This window comes from Oncorhynchus kisutch, linkage group LG22 (genome assembly GCF_002021735.2).
Source record: "Oncorhynchus kisutch isolate 150728-3 linkage group LG22, Okis_V2, whole genome shotgun sequence".
NCBI classification, from domain to species: Eukaryota; Metazoa; Chordata; class Actinopteri; order Salmoniformes; family Salmonidae; genus Oncorhynchus; species Oncorhynchus kisutch.
In genome coordinates this window covers 6056142-6083999 of record NC_034195.2, presented here as the reverse complement: position 1 = coordinate 6083999, position 27858 = coordinate 6056142, and the positions used below count along the sequence as shown (strand labels likewise).

The following is a 27858-nucleotide window of genomic DNA, read 5'->3' as shown; positions in this document are numbered from 1 at the left end:
GTGTGCACGTGTGTGCGCGTGTGTGAGAGCAGATGAGGGTAGATTTAGACAGCTGTGGTTTGGGGCAATGTTAGAGGCACTGTTGTGTCCCTTAGCCCTCTTCTGACCCACAGTGCTTTCTGATGTGCTCAGCCAGACCGCTACACTCTTGAGACGTAAGATATTGGAGTTGAACATCCATCTGTCACTCACAATTTGTCATTCCCCTGTCTTTATTGGGCCTTACAAATTGTACACTTTTCATGAGGCCTGCATAGAGAGAGCAGGATGGCATAGACAGTGACATATGATGCCCCGTTATTCCATTATGTTAGGGCTATGTAGGTTTTGATGGAAGGTTCATCAAGAGCTCATTGTCATGTTTTCTAGATAGAGTATTATGTATTAAAATGTTTAATATTTGATCGATGCCAAATTAAAGTGAACTCTCTCTTTCACTGCAGATTCTTTCAATTGGAGTGCTGGACATCTTTGGCTTTGAAGACTACGAGAACAACAGCTTTGAGCAGTTCTGCATCAACTTTGCCAACGAGAGGCTCCAACACTACTTTAACCAGCACATCTTTAAGCTAGAACAAGTAAGGTCTGTGTGTGGTGTGTGGTGTGTGTGTGTGTGTGTGTGTGTGTGTGTGTCAGTGCTTATGGACCACACTTCAGGTCAACAACAGAATAAAGCGCATTCAGTCATACAAGTTTGACCTGTTGTTTGGACTACAGTGTTTTGTGGACAATAAAGTTTCCTATTCAATCCAATGCTGTGACTGTAGAAATAGAAGCTGCGAGTCTACCCATCATGGAATGTTGACTTGAATGCGAGTGTCCATTATGGCTCTTTAGTTGAGATGTGTGAACACTTAACCTGAAAGCAGTGACTGGTCTGCCTGTTTACAAGTTCCACAATGGTTATAGTGAGGTGTGTTGTCATTTTCTTTCTATAGTACCCTCACCTTGGTCTTATTCGCTGGGCACACAATCGCTCACACCCGGCCGTTGTGTGTGTTAGCGTCATACTGTGTGTGTGTGCATATATGTATGTCTGAGCTTCAGAGTGGGTGTGTGTTCGTCTCACTGCATTGAATCTACTCCACATTCCACAACATTATGTTTATAGATGACTTCTCCAAAAATGATAGGGCTTTTTATCGCTTCAGATTGAAACCGTAGATGAAAACCACGTAGAATGAATAGTGTTGTGAAAAAGGGCTATTTCTTCATCGTCGGAAGGAATGCAGTGAAAGCATGGTTTACGAGGTCTGGAATTTACGCACTCGAGGTTTCCAGGCGGGGTGTTTTGATTTGGTTTTGATGAGGATGTTTTGGCCCTCTTGGCTACCGACTCGAGTAATGCTGCCTGTCTCCCCTCTGTCTGTGTTTACCACTTATAATGACCTGGAGATAGGCTTGTTCTATTCATGTTTTGTCTGCATGGTGTTTATTGTTTTGGTTTATGTCCCATTTAGCCTATTTTAGGCTAGCGCCCCAGTGCCTGGGTTGTGAGGACTTTGTTTGTTCATTTGCTAATGGCATACTAGGAGAACTTTTGAGTGTAGTACGTTTCTTACTCAAGTTCTGTGTGTTTAACATTTCTTATGCAGACTGTACGTTTTTTTTCGTGGACTTTTGAGTTTGTTAATTTGCTTATGGCACTTAAACTACATCAACCATATGCAAAAATATACTTGGTAGGAAATCGACTAAATTGATTGAACTTATTAGAGAACGTATTCATTTGAGCATGAGACAGTTTATCATGAGACATTAAACAAATGGCCGTGTCTGTGACGCGCGTGTATGTCTACCCTTTGTGCAGCCGTTAGCGCTGATGCTAACGATAACCTTCTTGTTGAGATGATCCCAAAAACCTTCTACATGAAATGTTATTTTACGAGGTAAACTATGCCTACCTGGATTATATCATGATTATTTGCATCAATCCAGTGGCCTTTTGTTTTGCAAACTCTATGATCACATGTGCGCTACAGAAACCCCGCTGACCAAAGAATGGTCTCTTGCTGGTGCGCACTGGAATTAAAAGGTAACTACACTCAACATTTTTTCCTGATGTGGTTTAAGCATTATTGTGTACTTAGAACATCCAATTCATTTTTTGTATTATTTTTTATCTGTACCAGGAAGTATAGTTCATCCAGCCTAGCATTAATTCTATGGTGCATGTTTTAATTTATTTATTCTTTATTTAACCAGTGCCCGTATCCACAAAACATCTGAGTTGTAGTGCTGATCTAGGATCTTTCCATATAATATAATTTATTATGATCTAAAAGTCAAAACTGATCATAGATCAGCACTCCTACTCTGAGACGCTTTGTGGATACAGGCCCTGGTCCCATTGAGATAGAAATCTCTCTTTCAAGGCCTGAGTCCTTTAGCTGCTGCTTGTCATTGCTGTGACCGGTCATTTGCGTCAGAACCTGTGTCAGTACTGTTACCACTCCATGACTCACCACTTGCACTAGTGCACGTATCTACTAAGACACTGCCATTACAGTGAAATAGCAGGGCAGAAAGGACACACACACACACACACAGCTGCTAAGTGGTTGTGCTAAAGCAGGACCTTTTAGATCCACTCTTCTGTCAATTGATCAATTGATTTTGTCTGTAATTGTCTGAGTGTCGTTTTCATATCTAATCAGGTAATCATTATTTTACCTTAGGTCTTTCCCTCTTTGTCTAAGTGTAGAATAATGTATGTGTGGTTGAATCTCTCTGTTCTGTTTCAACCATCGCTACACTGCATGTAGGGCTGTTGCGGTGACCGTATTACCCCCACATTGGCGTCATGAAGGCAGTCAAATTCCACTTGACTGTTTAGTCACGGTAATTAGGCATCTCCAAGCTCTAATGCTGCTGATGGTCATTAGTAGGCTACCAAACTTGTTAACTGCCTGGTGCTCAGCACTCTATTGTCCCTCTAATCACTCTGACATCAAAGCAAATGTAATAAAAAATATAATCAAACACTTCATGTTGCCCAACATTTCTATAAAATCAGAGTGATGGCCTCTATTAAAAAGAGGAGGATCCCATCAGCTTTCTATAGGCTAGGCCTACCATATTTATTTCTCAACTCTCCTAATATTAAGCACATTGCTTATCACTTGTGAATGATATATTATCACTTGTGAAGGATGCCCAGCGTAAGGCAAGAAACAATGCCTTTTTTTGTTGTTGACTTTTTCGAATCATAGTCGCACACCTCATGTGGCCTAGCCCATAGGCCTATACAGTGCCTTGCGAAAGTATTCGGCCCCCTTGAACTTTGCGACCTTTTGCCACATTTCAGGCTTCAAACATAAAGATATAAAACTGTATTTTTTTTGTAAAGAATCAACAACAAGTGGGACACAATCATGAAGTGGAACGACATTTATTGGAATATTTCTAACTTTTTTAACAAATAAAAAACTGAAAAATTGGGCGTGCAAAATTATTCAGCCCCCTTAAGTTAATACTTTGTAGCGCCACCTTTTGCTGCGATTACAGCTGTAAGTCGCTTGGGGTATGTCTCTATCAGGGCGTAACATCAGGACAACTCTGAGTATACTATTCTGTTCTTCTGAAATAGACTACATTTTCTTTAGACCTGCCTAAAATAAATACTGGATTTATTGTGAAGTTGTAGGCTGTATTACATGGATTTATTCGACTTTTTAAAATGAAGACCTTCCAAAGGTCTGCATCGATGACTTGTAGGCTGTGTGTGGAAGCCAGGAGATGCTAAATGCATTTATGTTCATTCACGGTCGATTACCTCGAGACCGACCGTTATTTACTTGACAATCACCCGGCTGACAAAATTCCGTGACTGCCGCAGCCCCAACTGCACGTCCACAGTGTACTTTGATTAGCATTTAGCATGTCACCCGTGAGTAAGTTAGGTCTGGAGGACCTAGGCTGTGTGATGAGCTGTCATGATGAGGCTGAGACACTTGAGTTTTCATTAACACAGTAATTCTCTGTCTGTCTCTCTCTGTCTATCATGATGAGAAAGTGATGAGCAACACTTCAGTTGTCCTTAACACAATGACATACCCTGCGCCCTCGTTCTGCAGTCAACACATCTCTGATACACATGCAATACCACTGCAGTGGATGTGGTGTGCACTGCGTGTTAGGTCGTCTACTCTGTCGACCACCGTAGTTCTCTCATTCTCATGGTGAACTCCTAAAACTGCTGCTGGATAGATGTACGCTGTGATCAGACAGACGGACCGACACGGTGTCACGATGGCTGTCACCGCTCGTCTCCCTCTCTCCGGTCCCCGATTGGCTGTGGCAGGTCGGCGGGCGGGCCCATCCGCTGCCAGCTGGAGGAGAAGGAGGGGAAAAAAGAGCCGTTTTTTTTTTTTAAACGTGTGGGCTAATGTCCCTTCACTCACAATGATGCTCACAATGCCAGCTGGTGGTTATATGTCATCTGTTTCTGTCACCTCTACTCTGTGGGCTGGGAACACACGTGCACACACACACACACCAACGGAGTGTTTTTAGCCCAGTTTAGGGCAACTTTCACAGCAACTTTTGAAATGCAGTAATTGCTCTTTTATCATAAAATGGAACATTTGATATGAAGTGAAATAATACAAAAATGATTTTCTGAACAAATGCAGCGTGTACAGTGTTGATTAATATGACTTCGGGTGTGAAACAAAATTTGTCATGGAAAACATTGTTGTGTAAGGCCCTGTCAAACATAACAGTAGCTAAAACCAACCAAGCCTTTAGTAATTCTTATGAAGTCAGTGTTTTTCTGTTAGGCCTATACTGTAGATTTTATCATCATACCTCACTTTTGGTTCTTAAACCTCTTTGATGTTAAGGGGACTTTGAGCAGTTCTGGACCGGTTCCGACTGGTGTACCAAACGCTCTGTGAACGTCGCAGGGACCAGTACTGGAAAGCCCCATCTGCCTGCTTCCCGCTACCACCCTGTCAGCAAAGCAAAGACATCGCATTTTCTGGCCTACCTGGACAAAGAATCGACAGAGCCCAGCCCGGGAGACGGCATATCAAATCAAAGATTATTGGTGGTGTGCACAGATTTGCAGAGGTTGTCACAGCTGCACCGAAGTGCACCTGTGATAACAGAAACAACACACACACATAATCCACATGAAAGGGGACAGTTCAGCAATGTGATCGATCGTGGTTTTGTCTCGCTGTGATTATTTTCAGCCAGATTTGGCGCTCTCATTGTGAATAATTAGAAAATCAATTTAGTAGAAATTGAAACACGGCCACTTTCTCTTGGTCACAGAGGGACGGAGTCACTTTTGTGTGTAAAGCGGAAGTTGTAATGACTCTGCAAGCATTCTAATGGGATGTCTGCATCGCTCAGAGGAGGCTTGGCAGAAAATGCTCTGTTGGCAGTTCTATGAAATGCGGCCAAATTTGTACTGTCACTTTAAATGTGATCATGTTTGTCTAACAGTTTATAAGAAAGGTGAAATCTTATAATAAGTTATTTGTAATTTGATTGTTGCTATATTTAGAAATCATTTCAGGTACTTCAAGCCCTATTACCCCCACTTGTGTTTAATAGAAAAAAAGTTGTTTATAGTTTCATAATATTTGTATTATTTCCTTGTGCTTTTGTCCTCAAAAGTGAGTACACCTCAGCAATGTATAACTATCTTTATCAGAAAAGGTGAGTTCCAGACCTTTCTAGAACAGTGCCGCGCTACTCGTTATTGTTTATGGCTATCTCATGAAAATAATAACTTTTGGGTATGTCTATTTAGGCGGAAATCTACATTTCGCCATAACATTCAGACACATGATCGGGACCTGGTCCTTGTGATGGCTAACTAGTAAGTAGGAAACTGCCACTAAAGCATTTACCCCAAAAACATCACCCCTAATGTTGCTTTAAGGGGTTCAAGTTTATTATAAGGTCACCCACAAGTTTGGCCCGGCGTAGTTATTGGTTTTTCATATGTGAGTTCATTTTACGAGAGAAACTGTGGAGGTTAAATTGAGTACCAGGCCTTGTGTAAGGGGTTGCCAGATTCTGAATGATTTGTGTTTGTGAATAGTGGTGTGGTCATGTCCCCTCCCTCCCTCTGACGTTTGAATTACGAAAAATACAACACACTTCTAATCCCCCTCCCTTGCTCTGGGTCCCTTGCTCCAAATCCTAATCTGATAAGATCCTGATGAAATGCAAAAAATGACCTCAGATTAGTGTGTAGGGTCAATTTATTCTACTCCCCCTTGCTTGCGCTAAATCTAGGATCAGCTATCCAGTTTATCCTCCCCAAATCTTGAATTGTTAGGGTGATGACATGCAAAAATGAGTCATAGTCCTCTTCCCCCACACTGGGGCCTCTCTCACCTCTCCAACCAATCAGTTACTCTTATCAGCAGCGAGTATTTGAGGGTTTACATTTGAAGTGGCCAAAGCAAATAGGACCCCACCAAATAGTATTACCCACAAGGCCCCGACTCCAATGTTTACACCGCCATGCCAATTGCTCCTTAATTTACGCTCCGTATGAAAATGATTTACAGACTTATCCGAGCTGAAAAGCACTTGACCACAGCCTCTATGCAAACAGTGTATCACATGTACGCACTCTCCTGAGATATAGAGACTTCTCGCCAACTTCAAGAAAACATCTGTGCTCTGGTATCTGTGTTTGAAATCAGAGGGCGATTCGATCCTGCCTTTTCTATGAATACTTGGGTGAATGGAATGTCAGTGCATTCATAATGCATCACCCGCCCACATAAGTCTGTAAACTCAATGAAATGTAAAATGGCCATCATTTTGATAGGATTTGATTAGCTTTACCGGTACCGCCTTATTCCAACCCCGTAGCTACTATTTCCGGTCAGCGAGTTCAGCTCACGTCTTGAGTACGTCATCACCGTGAGTCATGTGGACCCGTCTTAAGTCCCAATCCTCTGACTCCTTCAGACCTCTCTGCTCTACAGCATGAGTACAGAGAAAGTTAACTACCCTCACTAACAGCGATAGCCTGATCCCAGATCTATTCATCCTACGTTGCCTCTTTCCAACTCCCATTGGCAAGACTGTGCTAACAAATCTGGGATCAGGCTATACAGAGATGCTCCATGATTCACAATGCTGTATCTATACTGTAGCTGCTTCTAAAGGTTTAAGAATCACCATAACTTGCTCCCCAACTCACTCTACAGACCCAGTGTTCCTCCCTACACTTCAATAAACCACCCTTTCATTTTATAGTAACAAGAGAGCGCCTGCTTCTGTCCCCTACGGCCCTGGGCCGTTAACACTGGGGCAGCCTGCCAAGTACAATACAGCATAGGATGCAGAGAGAGAGAGAGCAGTGAAAAAGAGGAGAGAGTGAGAGAAAGAGAGAGAGCAAGTGACCGAGAGGGGGAGAGAGACGGAGCACAGGAAGAGAGCACAAACTGCAGTAATAGATGATACGGCCATAACCCCTGAAAAGCTCTGTTGCACATAGAACTTATGTTCCCCTCTGTAATACAGGAAGGTTTAGGCCTTGATTGCTTTGCCCTGTGTTTAGTTCAGATTTGTCATGTCCCAGGTTGGAATTTCTTTGAAAATTCTAAAAAATAAAATTGTATTTTGAACTTTTTGTCTTTTGTGATAGATTAACACCGGAGCACTGTCATAATGAGACGGTATCGTAATGCTTCATGATGTGAGTAAGTTGTATGTACAATTTCACGGGTATAGTTTGCCTCTAGCTGCCACTGAGGAATAGAAAGGCATATTTCCTCTAAAACGCACACTAATGACTAATTTGTCATTTCTGGTTCCTTTTTCCTTTTCCACAACCTCTTTTCTCTAACTACTGCATGTTAAGAAGGCTTTCCTTTGTGTGCTTGCCACATAGGGTTTAGACCGCAAGAGAGAAAAGGAGGGGTAGTCATGTCAAGTCGCACACATGAAAGCATGACCCTGCTTCAGCTGGCCACACTAGCCAGCTAGCCCTGCTAGCCGCGGCGATGGGTGTCCCGGCTAGTTCCACTTCCTGGTCCTCTGTTGTTGTGATGGTGTCTGACCCAAAGACGCACACGATGACTCCCACAGGGCTTCTGGGTCATACTACAGTAGTCGGAGAGCTCGAGGGGCTTAGAACACCCAGCTAACAAACGTGACCTGCACCCCTAAACCTGTTTATATCCCCCCCAACTCCACTGGGTTCCAGGTGTCATAAACTGGTGTTTTTCCAGACTTTCTTCGTGACGTTACACTGTAAAAAATCTCGCCCTCATCTTTTTTTTTGGGGGGGGGGGGGCTGTTCACACGTGGACACACTGGAGACCTTCATTGTATAGTTAACGTCTGGTCTGTTTCAATGTGGCTTATGCTTTCTGTGCTTTCTTATGCTTTCTGTGTCTATTGACGCACCCATGCGTCAATCTAAGTAACATAATACAAAAATCGGCTATCAAAATCCATCAGTTTAAGCTAGAGATATCAGGTTTGGGCAATCCACCGCATCAGTCTATGCCAGCCTGCCGCATCTGCGGTGGAAGGTGGCCGGGCTGCAACAGTGTTTGTCGGACCATGAGATGAAAATCTGTCTTCCGAAAATGTCTGTATCATCCAATCGGCACTCATCTGAGGGTAACCCATACAAACGAAGGGTTGGAGGTAGTTTTGTGCCAACAAAATGTGTCCAAAAAAACTAAAATATTTCCTTAGACAGATACTTCAAAAGCTTAGTCAAAAAATTAATCATAAGGAATATTTTTTTTTTTGCCATTTATTATGAACCACAAATGTGTGGTTCAATGCGTTTTTATGGGCTAGTAGTAAAGACCAAACTCTATTTTATCGAATAATCGTTTTATTAAAAAAATGTATACCTAAAGTGGTCCTAAAATAAAAAATCTAATAGCTAAATGATCCATGGTATGACCATCTTAAAACTATTCCATATGTTAGCCTAGCATACGGCCTTCCAGTCGTTGTGCTAACGCTTGTTAGCAATTGCGCTAGCGCTGGTTAGCAACTTCCTTCCAACTGCACGCAGAGACTTAAAAATTGTATTCACGAGTTTATCTGACTCTGGGGAAGTAGATAAAGGGCCTCATTGTCAAAATCCCAAAGTATCCCTTTAAAGTTATCAGAATTTACCATAACAAGTGTGATGAATGTGCTTTTCAAACATGTTGTTTCTCTGCTGCATTCCCCAGACTTTTGACTTAACACTCACATGAATTGAATAAAATGTATTGAGTCCCAAAGGTGAAATGTTACGTATTGGATGATTTGTGAACAACTTTTACCGTGGGCACTATTTCTGACACCACATCACTGTTGTCTCCCCCCCCCCCCCTCCCCCTCCCCCCCCCCCCCCTCAGGAGGAGTACAGGGCAGAGGGCATCAGCTGGCACAACATCGACTACATCGACAACACCGGCTGCATCAACCTCATCAGCAAGAAGCCCACTGCGTTGCTCCACCTGCTGGACGAAGAGTGCAAGTACGTGAGCTGTCACGTCAAAGCCGCTCTCTTTTCACCATCCTTTTTTTTATACACCTCTGTCCTAGTTAAAGCAATACCTCAGGGCAGTTTCCTGCAATGTCACATTAAGATGTGTACTTTCTTTCCAAAACCTGTAAAAAGGGTTTGTTCTTGAGTGTCCTCAAGCTCCTAAGAACATAGTAGTTGGGAAGGATTAGGCAGGGCCCAGAAGATGGTGCTGGTTTTATACAGATGGTGCTGGTTTTATATATTTTGTTTGCTCTTATGGACTTCCCTTTTCAATTCAAACTACGGGTTCCAATGGGGTTCCGTGTCCAGAGACTGAGATGGCCTCTGCAGAATGATGATTTTGTGGTCAATGAACCATTTCTTTGTGGATTTGTGATGTGTGCTTGGTGTTATTGTCTTGCTGGAAGATCCACTAGTGGCCCAGTTTCAGCCTCCTGGCAGAGGCAACCAGGTTGTTGGCTAAAATGTCCTGGCACTTGGTAAGGTCAACAGCATTATGAACTTTACCAAGGGCCCCCAGGACCAGTGAAAGCAAAATATCCCCGTAACATCTGTTTTTGGATGACACCTGCAGTTTGAATTGAAGGGGGCACTCCATAGGCGCAGACAAATGATATCAAGGATCTGGAAAGATTCTGTATGGAGGGATAGCTTAAGATGCCTCCCAAAGTCTTCTACAATCTCATAAAATGTTTGCGAAAATAGGCTGTGTCATTATCCCCGCAAGGGGAGGGTGCTGGAGTATTGAAATCAAATCCAATGTTATTTGTCACATGTACCGAATACAGCGGGTTGTAGACTTTACTGTGCTTGCTTATGAGCCCTTCCCAATTATGCAGAGTTAAGAAAAAAATAAGACAAATAAAAATTGTGCAAAAATGGATCATTTTTACCCCTATATTTGTTTTGTATTACTCTATTTTCCTGAGGAAATGTATTACAGTAGTATAAAATTATATAATTAAAAAAAAAGAAATTGCATACAGTATAGCTCAGTGTTTGTATTATTTATTTTATACAGTCGTTTATTGTCAATAATTTTTGACCTGACTGTATGTCAAACGTCGTTAGAACAAAGCCAATATAAAACCAAGTTGTTTACATTGATGGACCTACACATTTATAGTGACCTTAGTCTCCCTACTTAGTCGTCCTGCAGATTACAGACGAGATGAGTAATACAACAGGCTCTCTTCATTACTAGCGAAATGCTTGATTGATTACAGCTTTAGCCAGGCTAACTTAAGCACATAAAAATGATACGCATTCATACCTTTGCCTTTTTGGGACACATGCACGCTTTCGCTCACCCTTTTTAAAAGCCTCTCAGACAGGCCACTTCATAATACCATCTCAATCCCACATAAATTAAAGTCAGCCATGCACACAAAAACACACAGGACCACCATGACTGTATTAGCCATGCTAAGCTAGCTATTAGCGCTTCTAACCACTTAGCTCTGAACACTCATCTGGATGTAATAACAAGTGGATGAATGAGTGTGGGGACTGCTTTCCCAGAGCCACAAGGTCAAAGAGGGATCTTTTTCCCCCTCTTAAAGGCCTCCCTCCCGGGCCCCTCACGTGATTTATTTCATCATACGGAGGAACGCGATGGTAATCATTATGAAGCAGCCCAGAACCCACTTAAGATTTCAGAATTTATAGTTAAGAGACCGCAAGCTAGCTGAAGCAATCAGACTCTCGCAAGGATAGCATTTGCTTCCAGGGGCCCTACTACAGGTTAGTCCATTTATAACGGGCCAGTGACATGTTCTCTGACCCCAAGGGGAGCCAGGATGTGTCATAGCCTCCGAGGCATGTTTTAGTGTATGGTGTGTAGTTTACTTTAATAAGGAAGCGCGCTACTTTGTACAGAGCAGAGGAGTCCCATAGCTTTAGCTAAAGGGCGAAAGTTTGCGACAATGTGTATGATAGAAAAAGCTGACACCAATTTACCCCGATATACAGTGCTCAAAAAAATAAAGGGAACACTAAAATAACACATCCTAGATCTGAATGAATGAAATGTTCTTATTAAATACTTTTTTCTTTACATAGTTGAATGTGCTGACAACAAAATCACACAAAAATTATCAATGGAAATCAAATGTATCAACCCATGGAGTCACAGTCAAAATTAAAGTGGAAAACCACACTACAGGCTTATCCAACTTTGATGTAATGTCCTTAAAACAAGTCAAAATGAGGCTCAGTAGTGTGTAGTGTGTGTGGCCTCCACGTGCCTGTATGACCTCCCTACAACACCTGGGCATGCTCCTGATGAGGTGGCGGATGGTCTCCTGAGGGATCTCCTCCCAGACCTGGACTAAAGCATCCGCCAACTCCTGGACAGTGCCGTTGGTGGATGGAGCAAGACATGATGTCCCAGATGTGCTCAATTGGATTCAGGTCTGGGGAACAGGCGGGCCAGTCCATGGCATCAATTCCTTCCTCTTGCAGGAACTGCTGACACACTCCAGCCACATGAGGTCTAGCATTGTCTTGCATTAGGAGGAACCCAGGGCCAACCGCACCAGCATATGGTCTCACAAGGGGTCTGAGGATCTCATCTCGGTACCTAATGGCAGTCAGGCTACCTCTGGCGAGCACATGGAGGGCTGTGCGGCCTCCCAAAGAAATTCCACCCCACACCATGACTGACCCACCGCCAAACCGGTCATGCTGGAGGATGTTGCAGGCAGCAGAACGTTCTCCATGGCGTCTCTAGACTGTCACGTCTGTCACGTGCTCAGTGTGAACCTGCTTTCATCTGTGAAGAGCACAGGGCGCCAGTGGCGGATTTGCCAATCTTGGTGTTCTCTGGCAAATGCCAATCGTCCTGCATGGTGTTGGGCTATAAGCACAACCCCCACCTGTGGACGTCGGGCCCTCATACCACCCTCATGGAGACTGTTTCTGACCGTTTCAGCAGACACATGCACCTTTGTGGCCTGCTGGAGGTCATTTTGCAGGGCTCTGGCAGTGCTCCCTCTGCTAATCCATGCGCAAAGGCAGAGGTAGTGGTCCTGCTGCTGGGTTGTTGCCCTCCTACGGCCTCCTCCACGTCTCCTGATGTACTGGCCTGTCTCCTGGTAGTGCCTACATGCTCTGGACACTACGCTGACAGACACAGCAAACCTTCTTGCCACAGCTCGCAATGATAATCCATTCTGGATGAGCTGCACTACCTGAGCCACTTGTGTGGGTTGTAGACTCCGTCTCATGCTACCACTAGAGTGAAAGCACCGCCAGCATTCAAAAGTGACCAAAACATCAGCCAGCAGGAAGCATAGGAACTGAGAAGTGGTCTGTGGTTATCACCTGCAGAACCACTCCTTTATTGTAGGTGTCTTGCGAATTGCCTATAAATTCCACCTGTTGTCTATTCCATTTGCACAACAGCATGTGAAATTTATTGTCAATCAGTGTTGCTTCCTAAGTGGACAGTTTGATATCACAGAAGTGTGATTGACTTGGAGTTACATTGTGTTGTTTAAGTGTTCCCTTTATTTTTTTGAGCAGTGTAGTTCACCTTTGTACCATAGGCTTATAATTTTTGGTATACAGTTCCCAACATATTTATTTGGATAGTAAAGCTAAAACCGTTAATTTGCTTTCGAGTTCAAATGTTTCATATGAGGCGACAGAACAGAATGTCACCTTTTTTATTTGAGGGTATTTTCATACATATTTGTTTTACTGTTTAGAAATGAAAGCACTTTATGTACTGTATCTAGTCCCCTCATTTTTAAGGTGTCATAAGTATTTGGAAAGATCACACACAAAGGTCATACCCCCAAGACATGCTAACTTCTCACCATTACCAATGATAGGGGAGGTTAGTATTTTTTTGGGGGGGGGTGTATGATATTTATGCCTCTAACTTTCTCACTCATCATTATTCACGATTCATTCATGATTATCTGTTATCATGGTGGTATCCACATTAATCTAAAAGTGTTCAGAAACATTTTGTTCTTATTTATAATAAAAGTGAAACTTTTTTTTTTACCATTCATTTTTTGGGGGGCACAACATAATCTGAAACACAAAACAAACTGCAAATGCATTCAACAAGTTGGTAGCGTCACAAGCTTGTTGTAGTCATTGCATGCTAGGAATATGGCAGCAAATACTACACTTTTGACTACTTTAATACACATACAGTGCATTTCACTAGTATTCAGACCCTTTCACTTTTTCCACATGTTATCCCATAAGGGCAAAGTGAAAACAGGTTTTAGATTTTTTTTGCAAATTTATTTAAAAAATAAAAAACAGAAATACCGTATTTAGATAAGTATTCAGACCCATTGCTATGAGACTCGAAATTGAGCTCAGGTGCATCCTGTTTCCATTGATCATCCTTGAGATGTTTCTACAACTTGATTGGAGTCCATCTGTGGTAAATTTGATTGATTGGACATTATTTGGAAAGGCACACACCTGTCTATATAAAGTCCCATAGATGACAGTGCTTGTCAGGAGGTCGAAGGAACTGTCCTTAGAGCTCCGAGACATGATTGTGTCGAGGCACAGATCTGGGGAAGGGTACCAAAACATTTCTGCAGCATTGGCCTCCATCATTCTTAAATGGAAGAAGTTTGGAACCACCAAGACTCTTCCTAGAGCTGGTCGCCCGGGCAAACTGAGCAATCGAGGGAGAAGGGCCTTGGTCTGGGAGTTGACCAAGAACCCGATGGTCACCCTGACAGAGCTCCAGAGTTCCTCTGTGAAGATGTGAGAACATTCCAGAAGGACAACCATCTCTACAACACTCCACCAATCAGGCCTTTATGGTAGAGTGGCCAGACAAAGCCACTCCTCAGTAAAAGGCACACGACCGCCCTAAAGGACTCTCAGGCCATGAGAAACAAGATTCGCTGGTCTGAGGAAACCAAAATTGAACTCTTTGGCCTGAACGCCAAGCAGCACGTCTGGAGGAAACCTGGCACTATCCCTACGGTGAAGCATTGTGGTGGCAGCATCATGCTGTGGGGATATTTTTCAGCGGCAGGTACTGGTAGACTAGTCAGGATCGAGGGAAAGATGAACAGAGCAAAAGATAGAGTTCCTTAATGAAAATCTGCTCCAGAGCGTTTAGAACCTCAGGCGGAAGTGGCTTCGGGACAAGTCTCTGAATGTCCTTGAGTGGCCCAGCTAGAGGCTGGACTTGAACTTGATCGAACATCTCTGGGAAGACCTGAAAATAGCTGTGCAGCGACGCTCCCCATCCAACCTGACAGAGCTTGAGAGGATCTGCAGAGAAGAACGGGAGAATCTCCCCCAAATACAGGTCTGCCAAGCTTATAATGTCATACCCAAGAAGACTCAAGGCTGTAATCGCTGCCAAAGGTGCTCCAACAAATTTGAATACATTTTAGAACAAGGCTGTAACATAACAAAAAGTCAATGGGTCTGAATACTTTCCAAATGCACTGTATAAGTGTATTTGTCCAAATACTTACAACACCTTCAAATGGGTGGATTTCATTTGAGCTGGAACAGGTCTGGCACCTCTCCGTTTTTGGACTGTTGCTCCGGAGCCTTTATGGCCGGATCCGATACCTCTTGTGGCATCTAAAACTATTTTCACTTTTTGCAACGTGTAAACATTTGAATAAAAGCGATCAACGTTCATTTGAGTGGCCTTCTCTGTTAATTCTCCTGCACACCCCAAAAAACTATGTGAAAAAGTGTTTTTCAGTCTGGGCCTGTTATTCTAAGAGTTGATTTTGGTTGGGCCGGTCCGGGCTTATGGTTTGCGCAACATTGTAACCTATGTTTTAGACCAACGCGTGGTCGTGGCTGTGCGAGAAGCACGCCTGTATCTCTAACAGAACTTGAATGGCGTGATAGACATGAGCCTGCAACTCTCATCTCTCCAACTCTCATCTCTCCAACTCTCATCTCTCCAATGTTGCACTCTCCAACGTTGTAAAATGATGTAGAATTGCATGAAATGCGTTTATAGAAGGCCATATTTTTATTAGACCCTAGGCTACCGAAACATTTCCCCATGTGGGTAACTCCTGCAAGCGCCTCTACTGTCCTGCTCTATGCCACTATGCAAATGCATTGCTTTCATTTGTAAATGTTAAAACATATGTATGGAAATACCCTCGAATAAAAGGTCACATTCTGTTACTGTCACCTCATTTGAAACATTTGATTTCAAATCCAAAATGCTGGAGCATAGAGCCGAATTAAATGTTTTAGCTTCACTGTCCAAAGGAGGGTCGTCCAAATAAATATGTAGGGGAGTGTAGCTAGAGATTTGTGTCAGGTTTCAGAGGACTTTGTCATGCATTTGTTTCTTGTGAATTCTGAGAGGAAGACCGAGACATCTAAAGATGATATGTTGCCTGTCAGTAAATACCCTGGTCCCAACTCTGTGTTGTCATGCATGACCACAGGAGTTAGCAAGGCAGCACAAACTGATCTGGAACCAGGCTAGTCAGATCTCTATCCCTTGGTATCCCATCCTACAGTCCTTATATTAATGAATTAACCCTTTTAACCCCCCCCCCCCCCCCCCCCCCCCCCCTCATTTGTTCCTTTAGTTTTCCCCAGGCCTCTAACCAGACCCTGCTGGACAAGTTCAAGCGGCAGCACGAGGGGAACAGCTACATCGAGTTCCCCGCAGTCATGGAGCCGGCCTTCATCATCCACCACTACGCCGGCAAGGTCAAATACGGGGTCAAGGTAAGGACTGCTGACATGATTTCATGATGGCAACATGTGTCCTTAGATCAGTGTACTCACCTGTCGACAACACAACATTCTCAACAACAGGTCATGCCACATGTCAGCCTGGCTTTGTTAACTGATGATTGCCCTTGACACAAGCCTAAATGTGCTCCTGGACCTCTAATAAAACCAATGAAATATTCTGTGCCAGAAAAAGTGTAACTAGGTGTGTAGCCAGGTACTGCCGTTGAGAGAAAATCAATCCCAAATTCTCAGCAAATGAGAAATGAATTCAGCAAATTCCTTGCAAAAAAATGCATTCAGTGATCAGTTATGACACTATGGTATTTGCCCTGGCCTTGTACCATTCTTCCATTCTTTGAGTCATTTGTCAGAATTCTCAAACATACACTTAGTGTACCAAACATTAGCCACACCTGCTCTTTCCATGACATAATGACGTAGACATAGGGTAAATCCAGGTGAAAGCAATGATCCGTTAATGATGTCACTTGTTAAATCCACCTCAGTTTAGATGAAGGGCAGAAGACAGGTTAAGAAGGATTTCTAAGCCTTTAGACAATTGAGTGAATGGGCAAGACAAACGATTTCAGTGCCTTTTGAACGGGGTATGGTAGTAGGTGCCAGGCGCACCAGTTTGAGTGTATCAAGAATTGCAACGCTGCTGGGTTTTTCCTGCTCGACAGTTTTTCTGCTCGACAGTGTGTGTATCAAGAATGGTCCACCACCCAAAGGACATCTAGCGAACTTGACACAACTGTTGTACGCATTGGAATCCACATGGGCCAGCATCTCCGTGGAACACCACATGGGCCAGCATCTCCGTGGAACGCCACATGGGCCAGCATCTCCGTGGAACACCACATGGGCCAGCATCTCCGTGGAACACTATCTACAACTTGTGGAGTCCATGCTCTGGCGAATTGAGTCCGTTTCGAGGGAACTCTATATTAGAAGGGTGTTCTTAATGTTTTGTACGCTCAGTGTAGACCGTAGGTATAGTTACAGAAAGGAAACCAGTCCTCTTGTTGTTCCATTGACCTGTTTTGCAATTTGAATCAGATTCACTGCTCAGTTCCCTGCTGTTTTTGGATAAAAACCCTTTATATATGCTGGAGGGGTGATATTTGTTATCATATTGTATATAGGCCCACCCATAACTCTCACATATCAGCATGTATGCATTAAATGTGTTAGTAATATGGTTGATAATGAACACAGCTGGTACATGGGAAGCCATGAGTGTAAAAAAAACACCAGTGGAGGGAGAGAGTACATGGAATTGTGCGTGTGTGTGTGTGTGTGTGTGTGTGTGTGTGTGTGTGTGTGTGCGTGTGCCTGTGTGTGTGCGTGTGCCTGTGTGTGTGCGCCTGTGTGTGTGTGTGTGTGTGTGTGTGTGTGTGTGTGTGTGCGCCTGTGTGTGTGTGTGTGTGTGCCTGTGTGTGTGCGACGTCAGTGCTATTAAACAAATATTTTCCCGCCACAGTGTTTTGCATTCTTAAGTAAAGGGCATAGTATTCTCTTGCACGATGAAATGAAATATGAAACAAATCGTATTTACGTTATGGATGTTCTCTCCTTAAAGGCCCAGTGCAGGCAAACACTTGATTTTCTTATGTTTTATATATTTCTACACAATGAGGTTGGAATAATACTGTGAAAATGATGATAATGCCCTTTTCGTGTTCAGAGCCGTTTGAACAAGGACACATTTGCACTCGGTTTTGGTTTCGAGCTCATACGTGAGCCATGATATAGTCATTACCACATTAGTGTCATAGGTCTTACACAAAGTGTAGCTAATTATGTTGCCAAATCCTTGCCAGTTCAATCCACCTTAGAGCCATCCCCACCATTTGGTATTAATAGACACTTATCATTAACAGTTTTTCTTAAAATTCTCTGTATGTTTGTACTGGCAATTCTGCTGCTAAAGTATGGAGTAGCTTATGTCTATTATCTGTATATCTATAGTTGATCTAGTTGATAGATCTGTATACTATCTCCCCCCCCCCCCCCCCCCCCCCCCCATGCAGGACTTCAGGGAGAAGAACACGGACCACATGCGTCCGGACATCGTGGCCCTGTTGAAGAGCAGTAAGAACGCCTTCATTTGTGGCCTGATGGGCATCGACCCCGTGGCCACCTTCCGCTGGGCCGTGCTCAGAGCCTACTTCAGAGCCATGGTGGCCTTCAGGGAGGCTGGGAAGAGACACACCGACAAAAAGACTGGTGAGACTAGCGCTGTTACAGTGACCGTATTACTGCCACACCTGGGGGGGCCACGAGTCGTGACGGCAGTCAAATTCCACGTGACCGTTTAGTAATTAGGCTTCTCCAAGCTCTGACGCTGCTGATGGTCATTAGTAGCCTACCAAACTTGCTAACGGCCTGGTGCTCAGCACTCTATTGTTCCTCTAATCACACTGGCATCACTGCAAATGTGATCAAATATCTAATCGAAACACTTCATGAGTGCCCATGAGTTCAGTGAGAAAAGAGTTTTGATGGCCTCTTAAAAATCAGCTTTCTATAGGCTAGGCCTACGATATTTATTTATCAACTTTCCTAATATTACGCACTATTTTAGCATGTAAATCTTGGTGGGGCAAACAACATCAAAACATTGGGATGCATGGCAGCAAAGCCACTACACAACACTAAACAATACATGAATTGCACTATAACTGTGACAAATGGTGCCCACAAACTTTCAGGGCCTAAATAAAGCTGTCCCAACTGCAGAGCTTTCTTTTCAGCACCGTGGAGTGAATCCTTACCTCTGCTACACCTGGCTATCAGCAGAGCCTTGTCTGGCAGTGAAACAGTTCATTCAGCCTCATTTACTGCCTTTTAAAAAGATAGCTGATATGGCCCACTTGCTTAAACAAATGTGGTTTCTACTGACAGTTGAGATGTACAAACTATGGAATAAGGGGAGCGGATAAGAGGCTATCCGTAATTTTGATTAATGAGCGAGCTAGCGACAGAATTCAGAACATGGGCCGTTCTTACAGTATTCTCCCTGTACACCAAGTCAGAATCGTAGGATAAATAAAGGGGGACATATAAGTAGGAAATGAAAGCTCTTACAATATTCGATGATTACGTTTCTCTAAAACAGGCAATAGGCTACATGTGCATCACCAAGTCAGAACAGTAGGCTAAATTATGAGGGGGGAAAGGAAAATTATTAGGGTGAGCTACTATGGGCTACTAACAGCTTACTACACAACATACACTTAGTATTACTTTCTTAGCTACAGTATACATGTCTCCCTGGCATATTACATAATTTATGCAGAAGCACACCATACTTTTTTGGACTCACCTCACAGGAAGGTGGTGCGGCGGTCCTTGTGGTCAAATTTTGTCGTCAAAGTCTGGCATTCTCGGGATTTATGGTGCTTTCAAGACAACTGTAAACTCTGAAAAATAAAAGGTTAAATCATGACATCAGTGATCTTCAGTCCGGAGCTCTAGAAAGACAATTGAGTTCCCGACTTGGAATTCCGAGTTGGATGACTGTTCAAAAGTATTTTCCCAGTCGGTGCTCGTTTTTTTCTGAGTCCCAGTGTTCTTGTACTCACTTAAGTCTGAGATTTCACAATTCCAAGTTTCCAGTTGATATTGAACAAGGCAGAAGTCATGCAGGATTGACAGCATGGCCAATGTATTCAACATTTTATGGTCCATGGTGTTGAATGTTTATCCTTTTAAGCTTGGAAAAGAGACCCTTAAAACCCAGACCTGGACCACACACCCAGTCCACTGAATAGCAGGCTAGTGATTGCCTTGCAACACTTGCAGTTAGCTGCTGATTCCTTCCAAACCCCTCATTGTTGAATTTGCGATTTCCAACTTGTTGTGTAATGTCTATTTCCAATGAGCCAATGAGCACAGATACGTTTTATCTGTCATTTCTCTTTATATGACAAGGATCGAAAAGGATTTGTCAGTAGATTGTTAACTTGATTCATGATGATGACTGCTTGTCTAGCTTGCTAGCTAAGATTTTGAAAGTATGATGTTGACATGATCAGTCCAATCAAAGCTATGGTAGATATAACGTGATTTGACATAATTTTGTCTGTGGCCAATGACCTTGAGCCTTCTTGGATGGGTACTTCTAATGTAACTCTATGGCACCACCCAAGGGGCTTCAATTTTCAAATTCTCCCCATAGGTTTTGCAGTGATGTAGTGTCCCCATGAGTGACAGAACACTGAGCATATCACCGCGTAACTAGAGAACATTGCCAACCCCTATGCTCAGTATTTTCTGCTGGCTGCCTCACCACCACAGAAAGCACTGAGCTAGGCTGAAACACCTGCATTTTGGAGCTGACTTACTCAAGACCATGTTTGTATGTGGCTTCATTAACTCAATGATTGTTTTTTAAATACATTATTTGCAAACTGATATGTGACACGTATTAATGCCAAAATAACACGCAAAACAGGCACACGCGCAAAAAAAAAACCAAAAAAAGTTTGGACACACCTACTCATTTTTATTTATTTGTACTATTTTCTACATTGTAGAATAATAGTGAAGACATCAAAACTATGAAATAACACATGAAATCATGTAGTAACAAACAAACAAAAAAGTAGCCTGCCTTTGAGGACAACTTTGCACAGTCTTGGCATTCTCTCAACCAGCTTCATGAGGTAGTCACCTGGAATGATTTTCAATTAGCAAGACAATCATTTGCGTTGTGACAAGGTAGGGGTGGTATACAGAAAAAAAGCCCTATTCGGTAAAAGACCAAGTCCACATGGCAAGAACAGCTCAAATAAGCAAATAAGCCTTCATGGTCGAATTGCTGCAAGGAAACCACTACTAAAGGACACCAATAAGAAGAAGAGACTTGCTTAAGCCAAGAAACACGAGCAATGGATACTATACCAGTGGAAATCTGTTCTTTACTCGATGAGTCCAAATGTGAGATTTTTTTTGTTCCAACATCCATGTCTTTGTGAGACGCAGAGTAGGTGAACGGATGATCTCCGCGTGTGTGGTTCCCACTGTGAAGCATGGAGGAGGTGTGATGGTGTGGGGATGCTTTGCTGGTGACACTGTCTGATTTATTTAGTTTTCAAGGCACACTTAACCAGCATGGCTACCACAGCATTCTGCAGCGATACGCCATCCCATCTGGTTTGGGCTTAGTGGGACTATCATTTGTTTTTCAACAGGACAATGACCCAACACACCTCCAGGCTGTGTAATGGCTATTTGACCAAGGAGGAGAGCGATATAGTGCTGCATCAGATGACCTGACCTCCACAATCCCCTGACCTCAACCCAAATTGAGATGGTTTGGGATGAGTTGGACCACAGAGTGAAGGAAAAGCAGCCAAGTGCTCAGCATATGTGGGTGCTCCTTCAAGACTGTTGGTAAAGCATTCCAGGTGAAGCTGGTTGAGAGAATGCCAAGCGTGTGCAAAACTGTCATCAAGGCAAAGGGTGGCTATTTGAAGAATCTTAAATGTAAAATATATTTAGATATGTTTAACACTTTTTTGGTTACTACATGACTCCATATGTGTTATTTCATAGTTTTGATGTCTTCACTATTATTCTACAATGTAGATTATAGTAAAAATAAAGAAAAACCCTTAGTGTTCTGAAACCTTTGATCGGTGGTGTATTTTATCAAATGTGTTTAGTGGAACCTGAATCTCTGGAAGACCAGTTAAAGGGTCAGGCATATATAATAGCACGTCATCCACATAGAGTGAAACTTTATGCTGTAAGCCCCCTCTTCAAGTATGTTTGGTGTTATTACGTATTGCTATGGCTAAAGGCTCAACTGCGATGGCAAACAGCTGAGGGCATAGAGGACAACCCTGTCTTGTCCCACGTTAAAGTTGGAAATAGAATGAAAGGTTATTATTTGTAGCTACACTGTAGCTATATTGGAGGAGTAAAGGACTTTTATCCAGCCCATAAAACTGGGACCGTATCCAAATTGTTTGAGAGTATAAAATAGATAATCAAACCACCCAATCAAATGCCTTTTCATCATCAAGTGATAACAATATCTCTGGAGTGTCAGATGCAAAGGAATTATTAAGTATATTATAAAGACATCAAATGTTGAGAAAATAATGATACTTTTTTATTAAACCAGTTTGATCTGTAGATATAAGGGAGGGAAGGACTCAAAACGGCATGAAATCATCTTCTTCACATCGCAATTCAGTAAGAAATTGGCCTATATGAACCAAACTCAATGTCTCATTGCTGAGGGTAAAGAGTTTGAGGGGAATGATTCCTCAAATATGGAAAGCAAGAGAGGAGAGAGTAGATCTGAGAACTTTATTTGTAAATGCACTTCCTTAATCTTGCGCTATACAAAATAATTTGGTCCCTTGGGCGACAGTACACAATTCATTACGGGGCGGCAGGGTAGCTAGGTGGTTAGAGCGTTGGACTAGTAACCGAAAGGTTGCAAGTTCAAATCCCCGAGCTGACAAGGTACAAAATCTGTCGTTCTGCCCCTGAACAGGCAGTTAACCCACTGTTCCTAGGCCGTCATTGAAAATAATAATTTGTTCTTAACTGACTTGCCTAGTAAAATAAAAAATAAAATTACATCACCACCTAGTATTAAACCAACTAGGCCCATATTTTAATCCTTTTATTAGTATTTACAGATGGCAGACAAGTTTGTTATTAAGGCACATGAATGTTCACATGTTTCCGAAGGCATTTCTGCCCCAAAACACATTTAGATTTTGTTTTAACGTTTACGTTCAAATGGCTAGTGGTGATGCACGACATACGCCTAGTTTCCTGACACGAGTCACATTTGGAAATCAAGAAAATGTCATTTGTGAACAATGAACTGTTATCCCAATTTATTGCATGAATGTAAGCCAAGATAACAGGTGTATTATACAGGCTTCCTGCAACATTAATGAAGCGGCCTGCCGAGTCTGCCTCTACACTTGACATTACGAACAGTATGTTTTTTCCTAATTAAAATGGCTGCTCCTCTAGTTTTAAAATGAAAATTGGAATGATATGATTGACTTATCCACCCTCCTTTTAAACGAAAGTGGTCGAAAGTGCGGAGATGTGTCTCCTAAAGAAAGGCGATATCTACTTTAAAGTGATTTAAATGAGAAGGAACCCTTTTACGTTTCACTGGGTGATTTAAAGATGTAACATTCCAGCTAGCAAAAGTGACCGAGCAACCAGCTCTCCCTCTCATGATATTAGGTCTAGCCATGTAAAGTCAGGTGGGAAAAGGATAGATCAAATTTATTTATATAGCCCTTCGTACATCAGCTGATATCTCAAAGTGCTGTACAGAAACCCAGCCTAAAACCCCAAACAACAAGCAATGCAGGTGTAGAAGCACGGTGGCTAGGAAAAACTCCCTAGAAAGGCCAAAACCTAGGAAGAAACCTAGAGAGGAACCAGGCTATGTGGGGTGGCCAGTCCTCTTCTGGCTGTGCCGGGTGGAGATTATAACAGAACATGGCCAAGATGTTCATAAATGACCAGCATGGTCAAATAATAATAATCACAAGCAGAACAGTTGAAACTGGAGCAGCAGCACAGCCAGGTGGACTGGGGACAGCAAGGAGTGATCATGCCAGGTAGTCCTGAGGCATGGTCCTAGGGCTCAGGTCCTCCGAGAGAGAGAAAGAGAGAATTAGAGAGAGCACACTTAAATTCACACAGGACACCAGATAAGACAGGAAAAGTACTCCAGATATAACAAACTGACCCTAGCCCCCTGACACAAACTACTGCAACATAAATACTGGAGGCTGAGACAGGAGGGGTCAGGAGACACTCTGGCCCATCCGATAATACCCCCGGACAGGGCCAAACAGGAAGGATAGATGCCCGATTACAATAAGAACTGATCCATTAAACATAAAAAAAGGCAAATAAACCCAAAAGTAAGAAAAACAAAAAAAACAATACTCTGAAGTCGGGTATGAAAAATAAATCCCACACTGGGCACCTAATAGAACAAGGTAACTGCTAATCCCCACACAAAGAAATCCACACATAATGTGCTTGTAGTGGGGAACACTAAACCGATCAAGCAGAAAGCCTTGGTGAAATAGTGAAGGGATTTAAAACAAGTTCATAAATTAAAAAGTAAAAAATAAATAAAAATAAAAAAGAAAGTTTAACATTTTATAAATCAGCAATAACACGAAGTTAGCAGCAACATCTTTAAAGAAATGACGTAACCTAATAATAGAACTGTGCTTTATTTAACCTGAATATGGGTACCATCAATAGATAGAAATGAGCAGCTTCATGGTAATAAAATAAAACATTAAAACAAAGGAGAATTGACTCACCAGAACTAAGGCACTAACGTTACCTAATAATAACAATATGAACTGATACCACTGGCAACGCTATACAGTCTCTGCAAAAGAGAGACTGAGTCTGCAGTGGTAGACACATTCGTCCATTACCTTAATCGTCAAATAGGTGAACATTCAGTCATTTTCTTCGTTAATCCTCGGTAGGACGTTCGCCTTTATGAAGGCCATCGCCTTATGGTGGTCTTGGAACTCTTTCTCAGTGCCGTTGTATATTATACGGAGTCAGGCAGAAAAAGCCACGCCATACCTTAATGCCGGTCCGTCCACGGAGCACACTCTTGATATCGTTAAAAGCGGCACGGTCACAAGCAACGCTGGGGGCATAGTCTGGGGAGATGGAGATGGGTGCTCCGTTGTATCAAAGTGGGCCAAATTCTCTGGCACGCCGAAGAATATCAACACAATCCTGATAGTAGTGTAGTTTAGCCACAATGACGCAAGGCTTTCCGCCAGGCGTTCTTGCTTGAGAGCCCTGATGTGAGCTACAAGGACGTCTTCATCCAATGTGAGGGCTTCCTTCAATAACTTTGAGACCGATGAAGTAGAACTTGAGCCCAGGTTCTCAGCTACCCCCATGATCCTGATATTGGATCTTTGCATTGTTCTTTAAGGCTAGCCACATCCGTTTCGAGCTTCTTAACCATGATTTGTAGTGTAATTGTGTCATCTGAGCATGTTGACAAGCCTTGTTCCATGTCGGAGACAGTTTTCTTAACTGTATCCAGTTCAATACGAACCATTGCTGTATGCTTTGCGAGTTCTTGACTGCTTGTAACTCCGTCTTAATAAAATGTAAGTCCTCACTGAGTGCCACCTTGAGTTCCGACTTGAGTGTAGATGAAATGTCCGCTCTGGGGGCAGCATCTAATTTTTTTTCGCAGAGGGGAGGAACCGCTGCTCCCACTTGTTGAAGAACTCGAGCTCCTCATCTTGTGCCTAGTGTTTTCTCTCTAGTCAGTGACTCCGCTGAACTTTTGTAGGTTATGCTCAATTTAAGCATATATACAAGCTGAACAAAGTAAAGCGCGTCATTCAAAGGCTGTGTTTCCTAGTCCTTTTTGGGTCAAAGCGCAGAGAAAGTATCAAATGAATGCAATTTCAGCAGGAGCTCGGACAAACGTGACCTACTCCATGGCTTGCTCGCCCCCCCCCAATTGTGAATAAGAGACGGATGAAGTGTGTGTAGCTTGCGACTTTTTTCAAATCATCAATAGAGTTCCCATCATGCAGCCATAGAGTGTGTAAAACATCAAAACATATAGCCCAATGATTGTATCACAACTAAAGTAGCATAAAGGACTCTAAATGAAGCATATAGGAGGACCTGTTTCTTTGTTAACACAGAATAGCCAAATGTGCGCACTATTATTTTTTTCTTCATACTATCAAATACTATAAAATAATGCCACGGAGTTCTAAGCAAATCTTGTCTGCTAAATGAACTAGTGTAGCCCACAGCCATTAAGGCATAACCAGATCAGCACCTAACATAAGGACAACTCATGAGTATGCTATTCTGTTCTTCTGAAATAGACTACATTTTCTTCATATCATGTTTCTTTAGACCGGTCTAAAATAAATAATGGATTTATTGTGAAGGTGTAGGCTCTATAAAATGGATATATTAGACTTTTTAAAATGTAGATGTTCCAAAGGTCTGCATCAGTGGCTCGTAGCTAATTAGCGGTCAATTACCGAGACCGGCAGTTATTTGCTTGATAATCACTAGCTGACAAAATGTCATGACCGCCACAGCCCTAGGTGAGACCATAGACTGCTCGAGTACATAAACATGAACACATACATGTATGTGTATACACTCAGTCAAACACACACACACACACACACACACACACACACACACACACACACACTTGGACGTACACTCTCCCAGACACACACACACACACACTCTTGGACGTACACTCTCCCAGACACACACACACACACACACACTTGGACGTACACTCTCCCAGACACACTCACACACACTCACCACTCTTCCACAGTGATAGAGTGCACATACTGAGGCTTTTTGTGATACGAGTTATCTCCCTTCCGAGCCACCACAGTACAGTATGTTTCCCTCAGTGGGCTGTCAGAAATAGCAACTGATCAAATGTTACTTTTCTCCAGGGCTTTTCTCTCAATGTGTTTCTCCTGATCGTTCTCCGCCATTCGACTAGCTTGATTTCACAACCCCTGAACGAAAGTCTATTCCATTATTCATCGCCATGGAGACCGCCCCCTGGTTTCGGGGATGTTCAAGTATGCATTTTTATACCCATGTATAAACACTGGCAAGGCAACATCCTGGAGGTTGATAGTTTTAGGGGGACAAACCTGACCAGTGATGATGCATGGGCTGCTACTTTCCCCCCCGATTATAACTGAACGTCCACATTAGGCTTCATCTCCAGCCATTTACATCCTACTTTCCCCCCCGATTATAACTGAACGTCCACATTAGGCTTCATCTCCAGCCATTTACGTCCTACTTTCCCCCCCGATTATAACTGAACGTCCACATTAGGCTTCATCTCCAGCCATTTACGTCCTACTTTCCCCCCCGATTATAACTGAACGTCCACATTAGGCTTCATCTCCAGCCATTTACGTCCTACTTTCCCCCCCGATTATAACTGAACGTCCACATTAGGCTTCATCTCCAGCCATTTACGTCCTACTTTCCCCCCCGATTATAACTGAACGTCCACATTAGGCTTCATCTCCAGCCATTTACGTCCTACTTTCCCCCCCGATTATAACTGAACGTCCACATTAGGCTTCATCTCCAGCCATTTACGTCCTACTTTCCCCCCCGATTGTAACTGAACGTCCACATTAGGCTTCATCTCCAGCCATTTACGTCCTACTTTCCCCCCCGATTATAACTGAACGTCCACATTAGGCTTCATCTCCAGCCATTTACGTCCTACTTTCCCCCCCGATTATAACTGAACGTCCACATTAGGCTTCATCTCCAGCCATTTACGTCCTACTTTCCCCCCCGATTGTAACTGAACGTCCACATTAGGCTTCATCTCCAGCCATTTACGTCCTACTTTCCCCCCCGATTATAACTGAACGTCCACATTAGGCTTCATCTCCAGCCATTTACGTCCTACTTTCCCCCCCGATTATAACTGAACGTCCACATTAGGCTTCATCTCCAGCCATTTACGTCCTACTTTCCCCCCCGATTATAACTGAACGTCCACATTAGGCTTCATCTCCAGCCATTTACGTGACATTCAGTCAAACATTTTAACACATATGCACATGCAAACTTAA

General features: G+C 42.9%; 1 protein-coding gene across 9 annotated transcripts in view; it reads left to right on the top strand.

Moving 5' to 3' along the window:
• myo9ab (myosin IXAb) overlaps positions 1-27858 on the top strand; it is a 232133-nt gene that overhangs the window by 159476 nt on the left and 44799 nt on the right. For all 9 annotated transcript variants that reach the window (XM_031801497.1, XM_031801503.1, XM_031801502.1 and 6 more), the window contains 4 exons: positions 444-578; positions 9348-9469; positions 16048-16189; positions 18232-18427. In XM_031801497.1, the coding sequence (XP_031657357.1) occupies positions 444-578; positions 9348-9469; positions 16048-16189; positions 18232-18427 (595 nt within the window). The remainder of the gene's footprint in view (positions 1-443; positions 579-9347; positions 9470-16047; positions 16190-18231; positions 18428-27858) is intronic.